This window comes from Sinohyriopsis cumingii, chromosome 11 (assembly GCF_028554795.1).
Source record: "Sinohyriopsis cumingii isolate HCF-2022 chromosome 11, ASM2855479v2, whole genome shotgun sequence".
Classification (NCBI taxonomy): Eukaryota; Metazoa; Mollusca; class Bivalvia; order Unionida; family Unionidae; genus Sinohyriopsis; species Sinohyriopsis cumingii.
The window spans coordinates 103,347,779-103,359,862 of record NC_142971.1 but is presented as its reverse complement, the minus strand read 5'-3'; the positions used below and the strand labels follow the sequence as shown (position 1 = coordinate 103,359,862).

Sequence of the window (12,084 nt, the reverse complement as noted above, 5' to 3'; positions counted from 1 at the left end):
ATACAGCCTTACTGTGGTTCAAATCCTACTTGGTCAACAGGACAAAAATTGTATCTGCAAATGGAATACACTCCAGCCCAGTTGATCTATGTTGTGGTGTTCCACAGGGGTCCGTTCTTGGACCTGTTTTCTTCATTCTGTACACTCAGTCGCTCTCAAGTGTCATAGATCATCATCCAGTGTCTCACCAATTGTACGCTGATGACACCCAAATATACAAATCTAGCCACCCAACTGAAGTTGATGCTACCATCCAAGGTGTAGAGAGGTGCATTTCTGATGTGAAATCATGGATGACATGTAACAAACTGCAGATGAATGATGATAAAACTGAGGCCATTCTGATCACAACACAAAGACGTTCTCATTCACATCCTTTACCTCAAACAATAAATATCAGCAACACCAACTTTAAATTCACACAATCAGTATGAAACCTAGGTGTTACTCTGGACAGTACTTTCACATTGCACCAACATGTCATGAACATATGCAAGGCTGCATATCTTGAGCTGAGATGCATCAGCTCAGTTCGCAAATATCTTTCAGTTGATGCCACTAAAACACTTGTGTGTTCATTAGTACTTTCAAGACTGGACTATTGTAACTCAATTCTGTTTGGTTAATCTCAGTATCTGCTCCAGAAACTTCAGAAAGTTCAAAACACAGCTGCTTGGATCATACTTAGAGTACCACAATCAGAGCACACCTGCCCGCTGCTCTGTACCCTACACTGGCTATCCATTCGATCCAGAATCAAACACAAAATTTGTTCTCTGTGCTACGTTTCACTGTCGGACTCTAGTCCAACATACCTATCCGACCTCACCCAAGTGTACACATCAGCAAGATACTTACGCTCCTCTTCTGACAATCGTATGCTCATTATTTCCGCTATGAAAGCAAAGTCATATGGACAGCGTTCTTTTGCATACCAGGTCCCAGCAACGTGGAATGAATTGCCCACTGAACTTAGACACAAAGACACAGTGATCACATTCAAGAGGGCTCTCAAAACTCACTTATTTCGACTGCAAGAACAAACTTAAAGACCTAATAATGTTTCCTACCTTAAATATTCTCAGCATGTATTTTTTTTGGGTAATGTTTTCTAATTTCATGGTGTTTGTTTTGTAATCATATTTTTTTATGGTGATTTTTATCTTATATGTGTTGTCTAATGTTGTAAAGCGCTTAGAGCTTCTAAAGATTAGGCGCTATACAAAGTCCTCATTATTATTATTATTATTATTATTATTATTTTTTCTATTGAAAATAGAACTTAAAAGCTGTTTTTGTTTGTGAATGGTGAAGCTAATAAAAAGTATACTTGTGAATGATTTTGAAATGTAAAAAAATGGGTAAAAGAGGGAGACACAGTGACATAAACCACCAAGACAGATGTCTGCTGACAAGTAAGGATTAAATATGGGAAAAAGAAATTCCCTTTTCATATATCTACCATTTTGGTACAGTATGTTAATTATGACCCTGTCTGTCGATCGGTACATTAACTTTTCCTGCTCTGCATGATAGCATAAATTTTATCACACATACCTCCAACAAACTTCTGTGGATAGCTTGCACTTGTGGCAAGGAAGAACCCTGTTGATTTCAGGGGTGAAAGGTAAAAAGTCAAGGTCACTGATGAAATGGGGAAAATGGTTTCTGCACAATAGCTCAAGTTGTCCATCGTATGCAGTTACAAAAATTGTGTGGAAGGTTTGCACTTTTGTTAGGAAAGAAAGCTATTGATTTGAATACCCAAAAGTTAAGGTTACTGATTGAATTTAGAAAAATAACTCAAGTTCTTTATCAAGGTTACTGATTGAATGAAGAAAAAAATCTCTAGTTCTTTATCACCTACAGTTACCAAACATGTGTGGATGACTTGTACATGGGATAAGGAAAACTACTATCAACTTCAGGGTCAAAAGGTGAAAGGTTTAAGGTCATTGTGGTTCAAAGTAAAATGGGTTTGCCTACAAAAACTTATTTGATATAGTAAGTTTCTTGACCAAAATGCATACAACTTGCAACTAGAATAATAAAGCATGCTATGGATTCTAGAGATCAGAGGTCATGGTCATGGTAATTCTATAAGAAAATGATAAATTTTTCCACAGGTAAAAGTGAAAGATTACAATGAGAATATTTGAATCACATCCATACTGCTAGATTTTTTTTGCGATTTTCTAATAATCAATTTGGAATCACAGTCAGATGATATAAATAAAACAGATCATATTCTTGATGTAGAACAAGGTAAACCAAAGAAGCCTAAGAAAATACTCAGAACATCTAGTTTTTGTCTCAATCCAGAACAAAAAGATTTCAAAACCTGAGTGTTATTTTCTGTGAAATCTGTTTTTTCATATGTTCAGATTATGGTGACTATTTCCACCTAAAAGTGCAATAAATATAACTCAATACAACAGCCATAATCATCTTTTTGAGTGAACAGCATTCAAAACTCCAAACATAAACCTACCAGAAAAATTTCTTGGCATGATTTCAGCAGCAGATGATGACTGTTGCTTGTGCTTACTTTCGGTGGGGAAAATGTGCCCTCTGGACTCGTGCTGGACATTAGTGAAGTCTATACTTTATGTTAGCAAAAAGCATCAACATTGTTAGGACAAAAAAAATTGTGATAGCCTTACATCAGGTAAATTCCTAAATATCCAGTTCAGGAGAATTTTCTTCCAGCTATGACGAATCTGTTTGAATGTGCTTGAAACAAGTAAAAGTGAATGTACATTCACAGTTCATTTTTAAAGTAACATGATTGTTCATCAACCTACAAGTGCAAATACATGTTATTTCCTTAAAAATAATTGCTTGTTTTATGATTTCTTGGCACCTATTAAATTTTTTGGTAATTAGTGTCACATTAATATTATGCATAAGACTATGTTGCCTGGAAACAGAGGATGAAGGTGCTTGACACATCCCAAACTTAAGAGCTATCATCTGTGTTAGGGTTGTCCTACTTTTCCAAGCAAGAGGCATGGCACCTAAGTACTACAGAAGTTATTTTACAAATGCAATAACATGATCATTGAATTTACTTTAAAACTATGAGAAAATTAAGGTAAAAAAGCAGACTGTGAGCCTAGGGATATAAGAAACATATTCCTATACTCACTTTCGAATGGGAAATGTTGTTCACAATAACTTATCTACTTGTTTATGCACCTGTTTTGCAGCTAACTGTCATTAACACATTGACCCCTGGTGACGAGTTTAAGTGGCAGGAGGTAGTAGCCTACTGCCAAGCTCTGTAGCGTCAAGGTCATGTATGATACACTAAAGTAGGTGGTATTATAGAAAGGTAGACAGTTGTAGCTCTACAATGATACCAAAAAATCTGGAATTTCAAGTTGCACTACAAAATAGAGAGGGAAAACCCTCATTTTTTGGACCTGATTTTTTTCTACCCAAATTTGGCCCGTGGTCGGAATCCGATTTTGTGTCTGGATTTTAGACATTTTGGTCTCAGATCTTCGGCAGACCAGTATGAACTGCAAACTAACAGATGAACCTTTGCAAAAAGTAGGATAAAATGGGCATTTGGAATAAAGAGGTCTCGATACTCTAACTTTTACCCTTTTGCTCATGCACGAGCCAAATAGCCCATGAAAAATGATGTTTCTAATGCAACTAGGCAGTATGTTATTGGAAGATCACCTGGAAGTTGGTGTTTTGTGAATTATTTAGAAATAGCTTTCAAAATGTGTTAACACTCTCAAATTTCAGACGAAAATGACAAAAACTGCCAGGGGTTAATGTGTTAATGAGCTACTATTTCACGTTAGCAGTCTTTTGCATGTGCGAGTTGTTAATACAAGTTAAATCTTAACAAGTGTACCATTGGAAGTAGAGTTTTTTTTCACCTCTCCCTTGATAACTTGCGCACAACGAGGTCCACAAACATAGATCGCACTATAAGCGAGGCGCGAGTTACCGAGTGACCTCCAGAAATTTTAAAAAATTGCTTTGACATCGAGAAAACCGTGGGGGGGGGCGGTGTTAGGGAACTGGGCTGTTTAATGACTGAATCCTCATTTTACAATCACGTCGATAATAATTTTTACTAATGCGCTTTTCTAATGAAGTTGTTTGTTATTCTATTTAAATAACATTTTTGTTTTCTCAAAATATCCAACATATGAAAGATCAGTGCAACTGGTTTGAACAACCATCACATGTGCGCAAAAAATATGTGTATTATGTCACTGCTTTTTGTTTTCTTGATGAGACTTTTTCCCATAGTGGTATTTAATAGTATCTTGCCAAATCGGTAGTCCACAATTTGGGAACTAGACTAACTGTTGATACACCACCAAACAAGATTCCTTTTCTTTTCAAAAACATGCGACATTTATTTCGTGACACGTCTATGTCAAAACTCATTTTTTTATTCTTCAATTAGTAGAATATTAATGTCGTGATTGCATTGGAAGTAATAATGAAATTTCTTATCATCCCTGAAGGATATTTCTAAATGCCAGTTTAAGAATTCTCTGAAACTCGCTTGCCCACAATGGTCCGTATTTGTGAAATCAAGCTCTTTATTTTACGAAGTATTCTTTTCGCTTTGCTGCCTTGTTATCTTTGATAACAGTTATGAAAGAGTTGGTTAATTTAAGGTAGTTTCTGTTAAATACATAATAACGTTTATTACAGTGTTCGATTGATCAAACGAAGTGAGTTCACCTGACACTAGATTTTAAGTTAGTCTGATTTTTGTGCCTTTTAACTTTAATTTTATTCCACCTCCTTTTTTTAATTCAAAAGACATAATTAATGTGATAATATAAAGGAGGCCAGCTTTTAATTCAGTGCAACAATACAACCAATACTTCCACAAGTCAGTTATCATAACCCGGTTGGCACTTAATTATGTTCTCAGAGAAACGCTCGTGGACATAGCTGTTACGGTAGATTGATGCATTTTATGTTTAATTACAAGAGGACACATTGCACTTATGATGATTACACTAGAACACAAATTTCAATTGATAAAAAAATTTATTTAATTTGTATTTATTTATTAAAGTACTGCCTCCACTCGGCGTAAGTAGCATTTTCATTGATCGAAATTTCCTTACATATCGTTAATTGCAGTGTACTAGGAATGTCGTTTGGAAAGAAAATATAAAAAATTGTATGAGTTATTTTTAAATTTGATATTTCATAGTGTTGATTAAAATTTCCAGGTCCTATCTACTGTTTTCAACGATAAAATGAGCGATACATCAGAGTTTCTGTTACCAATTTTGATAGTGATTTTCTTCAAGTTCAACAAATAGGGATACATTTTTGGGGTATTTTTGGGTTTAAAAAATGGGATCCATGCCTGACGCCGCGTTATAAGTGGGTTCACGAGTTATCGAGGGAGTGATGTATTAGTTTGTTCTACAGTTACCTTTTATGAAAAATTAATTCTGTTGTTTCAGTTATTTTTTGTCAAACATGACTGTTTATATTGATTCCTTTCTTTTTTATTAAAATACTTTTTACAATAATGTTTTTAATTAATTTACTTTTTCAAGGCGAGAATTATAAGACTGATGGGTATGTGATAACACCAAAGACAATGGATTTGTTGAAGGAACATTTAAAAACAGTTGGTGGAAAGGTAAGCAATTTGAACTCATTTTGCATATGTGTCACATTTATACTTCATATAAGGGGAAAAAATTACCTACATGTAATGTAGAAAAGAGAAAGAATTACAATTCGGCTTTATCTGAATTACATCAAGTTCGTTTGAATGTGTTGGTAAAATTATACGATATCATTTATTGTGCAGAAAATGCAATTTTCTGACAGATCTGAAAATGGATTATTCTACTTAAATTGTTGACTGTTAGAATTTACTACAGTAAAATCTGTGATTAATGATTTTAGGATGTCATTTTTGGATGTAGCATAGTAAATGTCCATCTTACATGTTTAATTGACATCTGCCTGATAGAACTCAATTCTTAAGAATCGTTGGTTTGGTCTTTAAGCTGGTTAGTTCATTGATATGTTATTCTCTGTTTTATCTGTATTAAAGCAGCCTTATGTAAAGGAAGGCAGCAATATGTCAATGAAGGCAGCATAAGGCATATGTGTACAGCATATCATTTTACACCATTTATGTAGATCTTTACATTGGCATCCTCTACATATTATAGTTATTGTCTGTTAACTTGGCTTGTATATAACAATTTAGGCCTTTGAATTGCAATGTACTGAAATGCTATTTTTTTTTAAAGGTGAGAATCTGCTTTTAAATATTCCTCATTTTCAGATTCCTAATAACACTATATTGACTGGCATGAACATTAATAAATTAGTTTTTAACATTTTGCAAATGTAGAAAGAAATAATTCTTTATTTTATTTTTAATCTACAGTTGGAGATGTCATTTATGTAAATATCTACAGTTTATAACATTTAATGTGAAATAAACACTAAAAATATTGTATATCACTAATTGGTAAGAATTTTATGTTACAAATATGCCAAAGTAACAGAATTTGTAAAAATTGGATGTGTGTTGTAATGGTGTACTATAATTTGAAATTTAATATATTTGAACTTGCTGTCTTTTTTGTTTTTTGTTAGGGATACTCCTTTGTTTACTTAATGAACAGGCAGGCTGTTGTGACCAGTGTTCCATGGATGAATATTATGTTAATATTAGGTATCATTAAAGAGTACATGTTTCTTTATTATTGGTATAGGTTGTGACCAGATTTCCACCTGAACCAAATGGTATTTTGCACATTGGACATGCAAAAGCCATCAACTTCAACTTTGGGTATGCCAAGGTAAGATAATGAAGTGTTGATATTTTTGTTCCTTTGTACAAATATCTCTTGTGATAGATTATGCAAGAATTTTGGATGTTTCATATTTGAACTAATATTTTATGTGCCTGCTTAAGCATATTAACTATGTGATATTATATTCTCTGTCCGTCCGTTAACATTTCCTTGTCTGGCCCATAACTCTGGAAACCTTGTATTGCTTTGGTTGACAAGATACTCTATTGTGTATTGTAGCCTTTTGATATGCTCAAAGGTCAAGGTCACACCAATGAAAATTGTAACTATATGCCATCATTTCTTGTACAGGCTGTAACTTTTGAACCACTGAACATATTTTCAAAAATGTTTACATGGATATACATCATGGCTAGGCAGTGTGTCACATACACAAACATACCCTCAATTTTAAGGTCAAGGTCACAGCAAGGGAAAAATGTAACTCACTTGCCTGTTTCCCTCTGAGGGCTGCAATGTTTGAACCACAGAAGATTCTTCAGTGAAAAGTTGCCCAGATTTACATCATGACTAGAAAGTGCATTACATTTCACAGTCACATCCCCAACCTTAAGGTCAGGGTCACATCAAGGGGAAAATTTAACTCTTTGAAATGTTAACTTTGAACTATGGAAGACATTTTCATGTTTTCATGAAACTTTACATCAGGCATGTTGACTGTATGTTGTGTACCAGTCATTTCTACCACTTCAGGGTTAAGCTTACAGAAGGAAAAAAATATAATTTGTTGAATTGCTTGATTTGTCTGGGCTAACTTAGTTGACTTGTTTGATTTGTCTGGGCTAACTTAGTTGACTTGTTTGATTTTTCTGGGTTAACTTAGTTTCCATGCCTGGGCTGGTACTTTTGAACCACAAAAGATATTTACTTGATATTTACCAAGATGTACATCACAGCTAGATGCTGTGTTGCATTCCTTAAAGTTAAAGGTTACAGCAATGAAAATTATAACTCACTGACCTGTGTCCTCATCTAAGCTGTAAATTTTTTAACTGCATGAGACAATTCAGTGAACTGTCATCCAGATGTACATGATCACATGGTGTATTGTGTGCCACAGTTGTGCATCCCATCTTAAAAATAAAATTGTTGGAAGAAAATTTAAGTCTTTGATCTATTTCCTTGATGACTACTGGGGATTTTATGATATAACTTGACTCAGATATATTTTATGAGTATACAGTATGATATGTAAGAGAGATTCCATGTTTAGGTCAAGATGAATAAAAAGGAAGAAAAAAACAGTGGGGGGGGACTGATACAATGTCTGCACTGTAACTTATGAGCTACAGGAATGATCTTGATGCATTTCTACTTCATATAGCGTATGATAACATAATGTATTGGGTGCCAGAGTCATGTCCTGGCTCATGTGGTTATGGTGAAAAGTAAAGAAAGCTGTAATGCCGTTATCTGTTTTGGTGTGGGATTTATAATCAGATCTGTAACTGTTGAACTATAGGATATACTCTGATAAAGCTTTGCCTAGATATTTATGAAACTATTAACTATTATTTATCATCTGGTCTGTACTTCAAATATTATATAATTTCTCCTTCAAATACGTTCTCCAATCACATTAACATTAGGAATATAAGCCTGCTACCTCTCGAATCCAGCCCTACTAAAAGACGAAAATTCGTCTTTTCGGTCTATCTTATATAGACCAAAGGGCAATAACTCTTGCCCCTTATCTCCCCTTGCCACCGCCAGGTGTCGCTAGTTTTTAAGCTTCACTTGTACTGATAACACATACATTATACCTCCAAACAATCCAAGCCATCTTAGCGTTAAATTGGACCATCCGAAGTTAAATTTGGATTTATTGCGTTGGACAATCATTCTTCTACAGGTTGTATACATTATTTTAACAATTTTTCTCAAAATTGAGTGATTTTTTCACCCTTACGGATTTCGTTTACTGACGACCATGTTACACACGCTATCACGGAACTTGTGTTGTTAATTAAGAGTTAACGCGACACTGACTAATTTCGCTTACGCCGTTAGTAACGGTTGTGGTATTAGCAAATTAATAACATGCTGAATTGCTAATTTGAGCTTTGTTTTCTTTTCTTGTGTCGTTTCAGTAGAAATTTCAACCAAATGCATGAAATGCAAAAAGTTCAAAGCAAAAGAAGACAACCATGACGCTTGTATTGTATGTACCAAGTGTACATCATCTATACCATGCAGCGTGTGTAATACTTGGACAGAGCAAATGTGGGCTGATGTAGTCCAGAAGGCAGCAAAAGGGAGGGATAGACGGAATAAGTCGAAGAAAGATAGCATTGATGTCCTCAGTATACATCTGAAGACAGCCTGCATTGCGAGCCTTGTGGGGGACATTGGAGCCCCCCTCCACCTAAAGTTCTTCGTTTGCAACCGTCAGCCACAGTAACATCAGTGGCAATGGAGGAAAATAATGTTGACAGGGTACAACAGTCCAACTTTGAACAGATGCGTCGTTTGGTCCAGGAAACGATGACGCAGCTATTGACATCAGGCCAGATATTACCCTTATTTCCCTCGCTTGCTTCCACAGCTTTTTCTGAGTCTTTGGGGGAATGTTCCCCCAATTTTAGGCTGCCCAGTGGGCATAAGTCCCCCTGCATGTCCGAGCATGGCCTTCGGGCCTGTAAGTCAGGACACATGGGGTTTCATCGGATCCATTTCTTTATACAACCTCTACGTCACCAGCCGTCCAACTGTCCCAGCATGGGGACCCTATTGGTAAAACGATCCGACCAAACATGACTTACAGGGATATTAGTGATAAATCCATCCGTCAAGCTGTACCGCCGGCAACATACCAATACTATGGTGGAGATTTTAGTGAGAAATCTGTCCATCCAGCCAGGCCATTGGAGCAGCCGGTACCGGTGATAGCAGGACTGTCGCCAACATTCAGACCGACCACAAGTCAGAAGAACCAGCCGGCAGGGCCGGCCGTCCATATGTTCACGGCTTATCCACAAGGGAGAGTTAGTGACAGTGTTAAGGATGACGGAATCGTGTCATCTATGCCACCTGGTATGCTCTATTCAGAAATGCAAGCTATTACAGAACACGACTCGGCACACAGTGAGGGTGACGAAACTCCTGCAAATCAGCCGTACACAGATCCAACCATGGAACGGACTGAGTTTGGCTTCAAGGCGGCAGTGGAAGAAATTTATAGGGTGTTGGCAACTTCAGAATGCCCTCCACCTCCTACCGCCACTCAAGACTACAAAGTTAAAGCGTCTGTAGATCTTGACGGGGAGGAAGAGACGCCGTCCTTCCGGCTCCTTCCCCAGTCGGAAAAAATTAAGGAGATCATTGATCATCTATCAGGACGAATAGGTGATCCGGGGAATGCTAAGGCGTTCTTTTCAGAAAGCCAAATACCAGCGACGTTCTTGGGTCGCTGGTACAAAACTCATTCGGACGCCTTCAGTACGGATCTTCCGTCCCTGGACAAAAAGATGGCAGCAGTTCACATGTCCACTCCACTGTTTTACAAAGTGGACAAAAATGTGTTCCATGCCACGTCAAAGCTAGTCTTCAGTGTTAGACTTGGCTTCATTAGCCATTTTCCGACTCGCAGAAAAATCCGACATTGACCACGCTTGGGAAGTGACGGCCCGGATTGCTAGAGTTATTAACATGGCAGCTCACCATTCCATGGCTAATGAGTTGACTGCTTCTGCCAACTTAGACCTGATACGACGTGACGCATGTCTGCGGTCCATGTCGCTCAAGCCCCATCATATTCTGGCTTTATGGATGACTCCGTTTGGGTCGCCTTTGCTCTTTGGAGGAAAAATTGAAGAAGTTCGGAAGCAGGCAGCTCAGGAACTGCCCCTCCAACTCGCTGCCCAACCCTCACAGGCGTTTAGAAAAAATTAGCCCCTGCCACAGCAAAGGGATGATTGGCGGACCAGGGACAAGGGATCCTTACAATCAAATGTGCAGTATAGATCCCAATCCAATGCCAGGAGACAACAGCCTAATCAAGCTAGGAGGCAACCATACAGAGGCGGTAAGAAACAAAGTTTCTCCGTCTTCAAGCCTCCTAACTCTAAAAATTGACATACCCTCTCCACCACCCACGGACAGCCTACCTGTGGGCGGCCGCCTCCTGCAATTTCAGGACCACTGGACCACCTTTTTTCCTCAGAACGATTGGGTGATCCAGGTCATTTCGGAGGGACTTCAGATTTCATTTATCCAACCCCCTCCCCTGTCCTCCTCTCCCCTCTTCACGGATGTACCATCCGATCGGGAGAAGGATACCTTTCTACAACAGGAGATATGGTCGCTCATAGAAAAACGGGTGGTGGAGATTGTGGAAAACCCGCAATCGCCGGTGTTTTATTCCAGGCTGTTTCTTATCCAGAAGGCAAACGGCAAGTTGAGGCCGATCATCGACCTGAGTCGCCTCAACCAATACATTTTACCGCCAAAATTCAAGATGGAAACGGCGAGATCAATCCATCTTTCCATCCGGTGGGACAAGTATGCCATCAGTCTAGATATGTCCGACGCATAATTTCACGTCCCAATCCACCCCGCATCACGGAAGTTTCTCCGATTCGCTTACTGCAACGCGGTTTATCAGTTCTGGGTCCTACCCTTTGACCTCAACATCAGCCCTTGGGCTTTTACCAAGGTTATGGATTGCGTCGTCACCCTGTTCCGCTCGACTTCATCTACAGGGACGGCAGTGTCCTTGGACGACATCCTCCAGAAACATATGGTAAGTTCTATTCTGCTCAAAGGCAGAAATGATCTTTTAGCACTTTTACATCATCTAGGCTTTCTCGTGAACTGGAAAAAGTCCGATCTCCGTCCATCTCAGCGTGTTGTCCATCTGGGTATGGATTTTCTTGCCGATCTGGATCTGGTATGGCTTCCTCGAGCTCGCGTAATCCGGATCGTCGAACTCGTCGAGTCCGTTTCCAACAGGACGTGGATTTCAGCGAGAGAATTCTTGCAACTCCTCGGATTATTCAATGTGGCGGCGGACTTGATTCCACTTGGCCGTCTTTTTATGCGTCCCTTACAAATGATGTTACTGGCACAATTGCGCCCCTTTTCAAGTCCCCTCAATCAAACAATAATGATCACGCCCGAGATATGATTGTTCCTGCATCAGTGGCACAACCCTGGTTGGCTGTCCATGGGGATTCCTCTGGAGATGCCCCAAGCGGAGATAACGGTATGTACCGACGCCAGTACCTACGGTTGGGGTGCCCAC

General features: G+C 38.3%; 1 protein-coding gene across 1 annotated transcript in view; it reads left to right on the top strand.

The window, feature by feature from the left end:
* Positions 1-12,084, top strand: part of LOC149789190 (glutamine--tRNA ligase-like) — a 143,189-nt gene that overhangs the window by 31,799 nt on the left and 99,306 nt on the right. The window contains exons 9-10 of the mRNA XM_089975334.1: positions 5,559-5,644; positions 6,741-6,827. Of these exons, the coding sequence (XP_089831460.1) occupies positions 5,559-5,644; positions 6,741-6,827 (173 nt within the window). The remainder of the gene's footprint in view (positions 1-5,558; positions 5,645-6,740; positions 6,828-12,084) is intronic.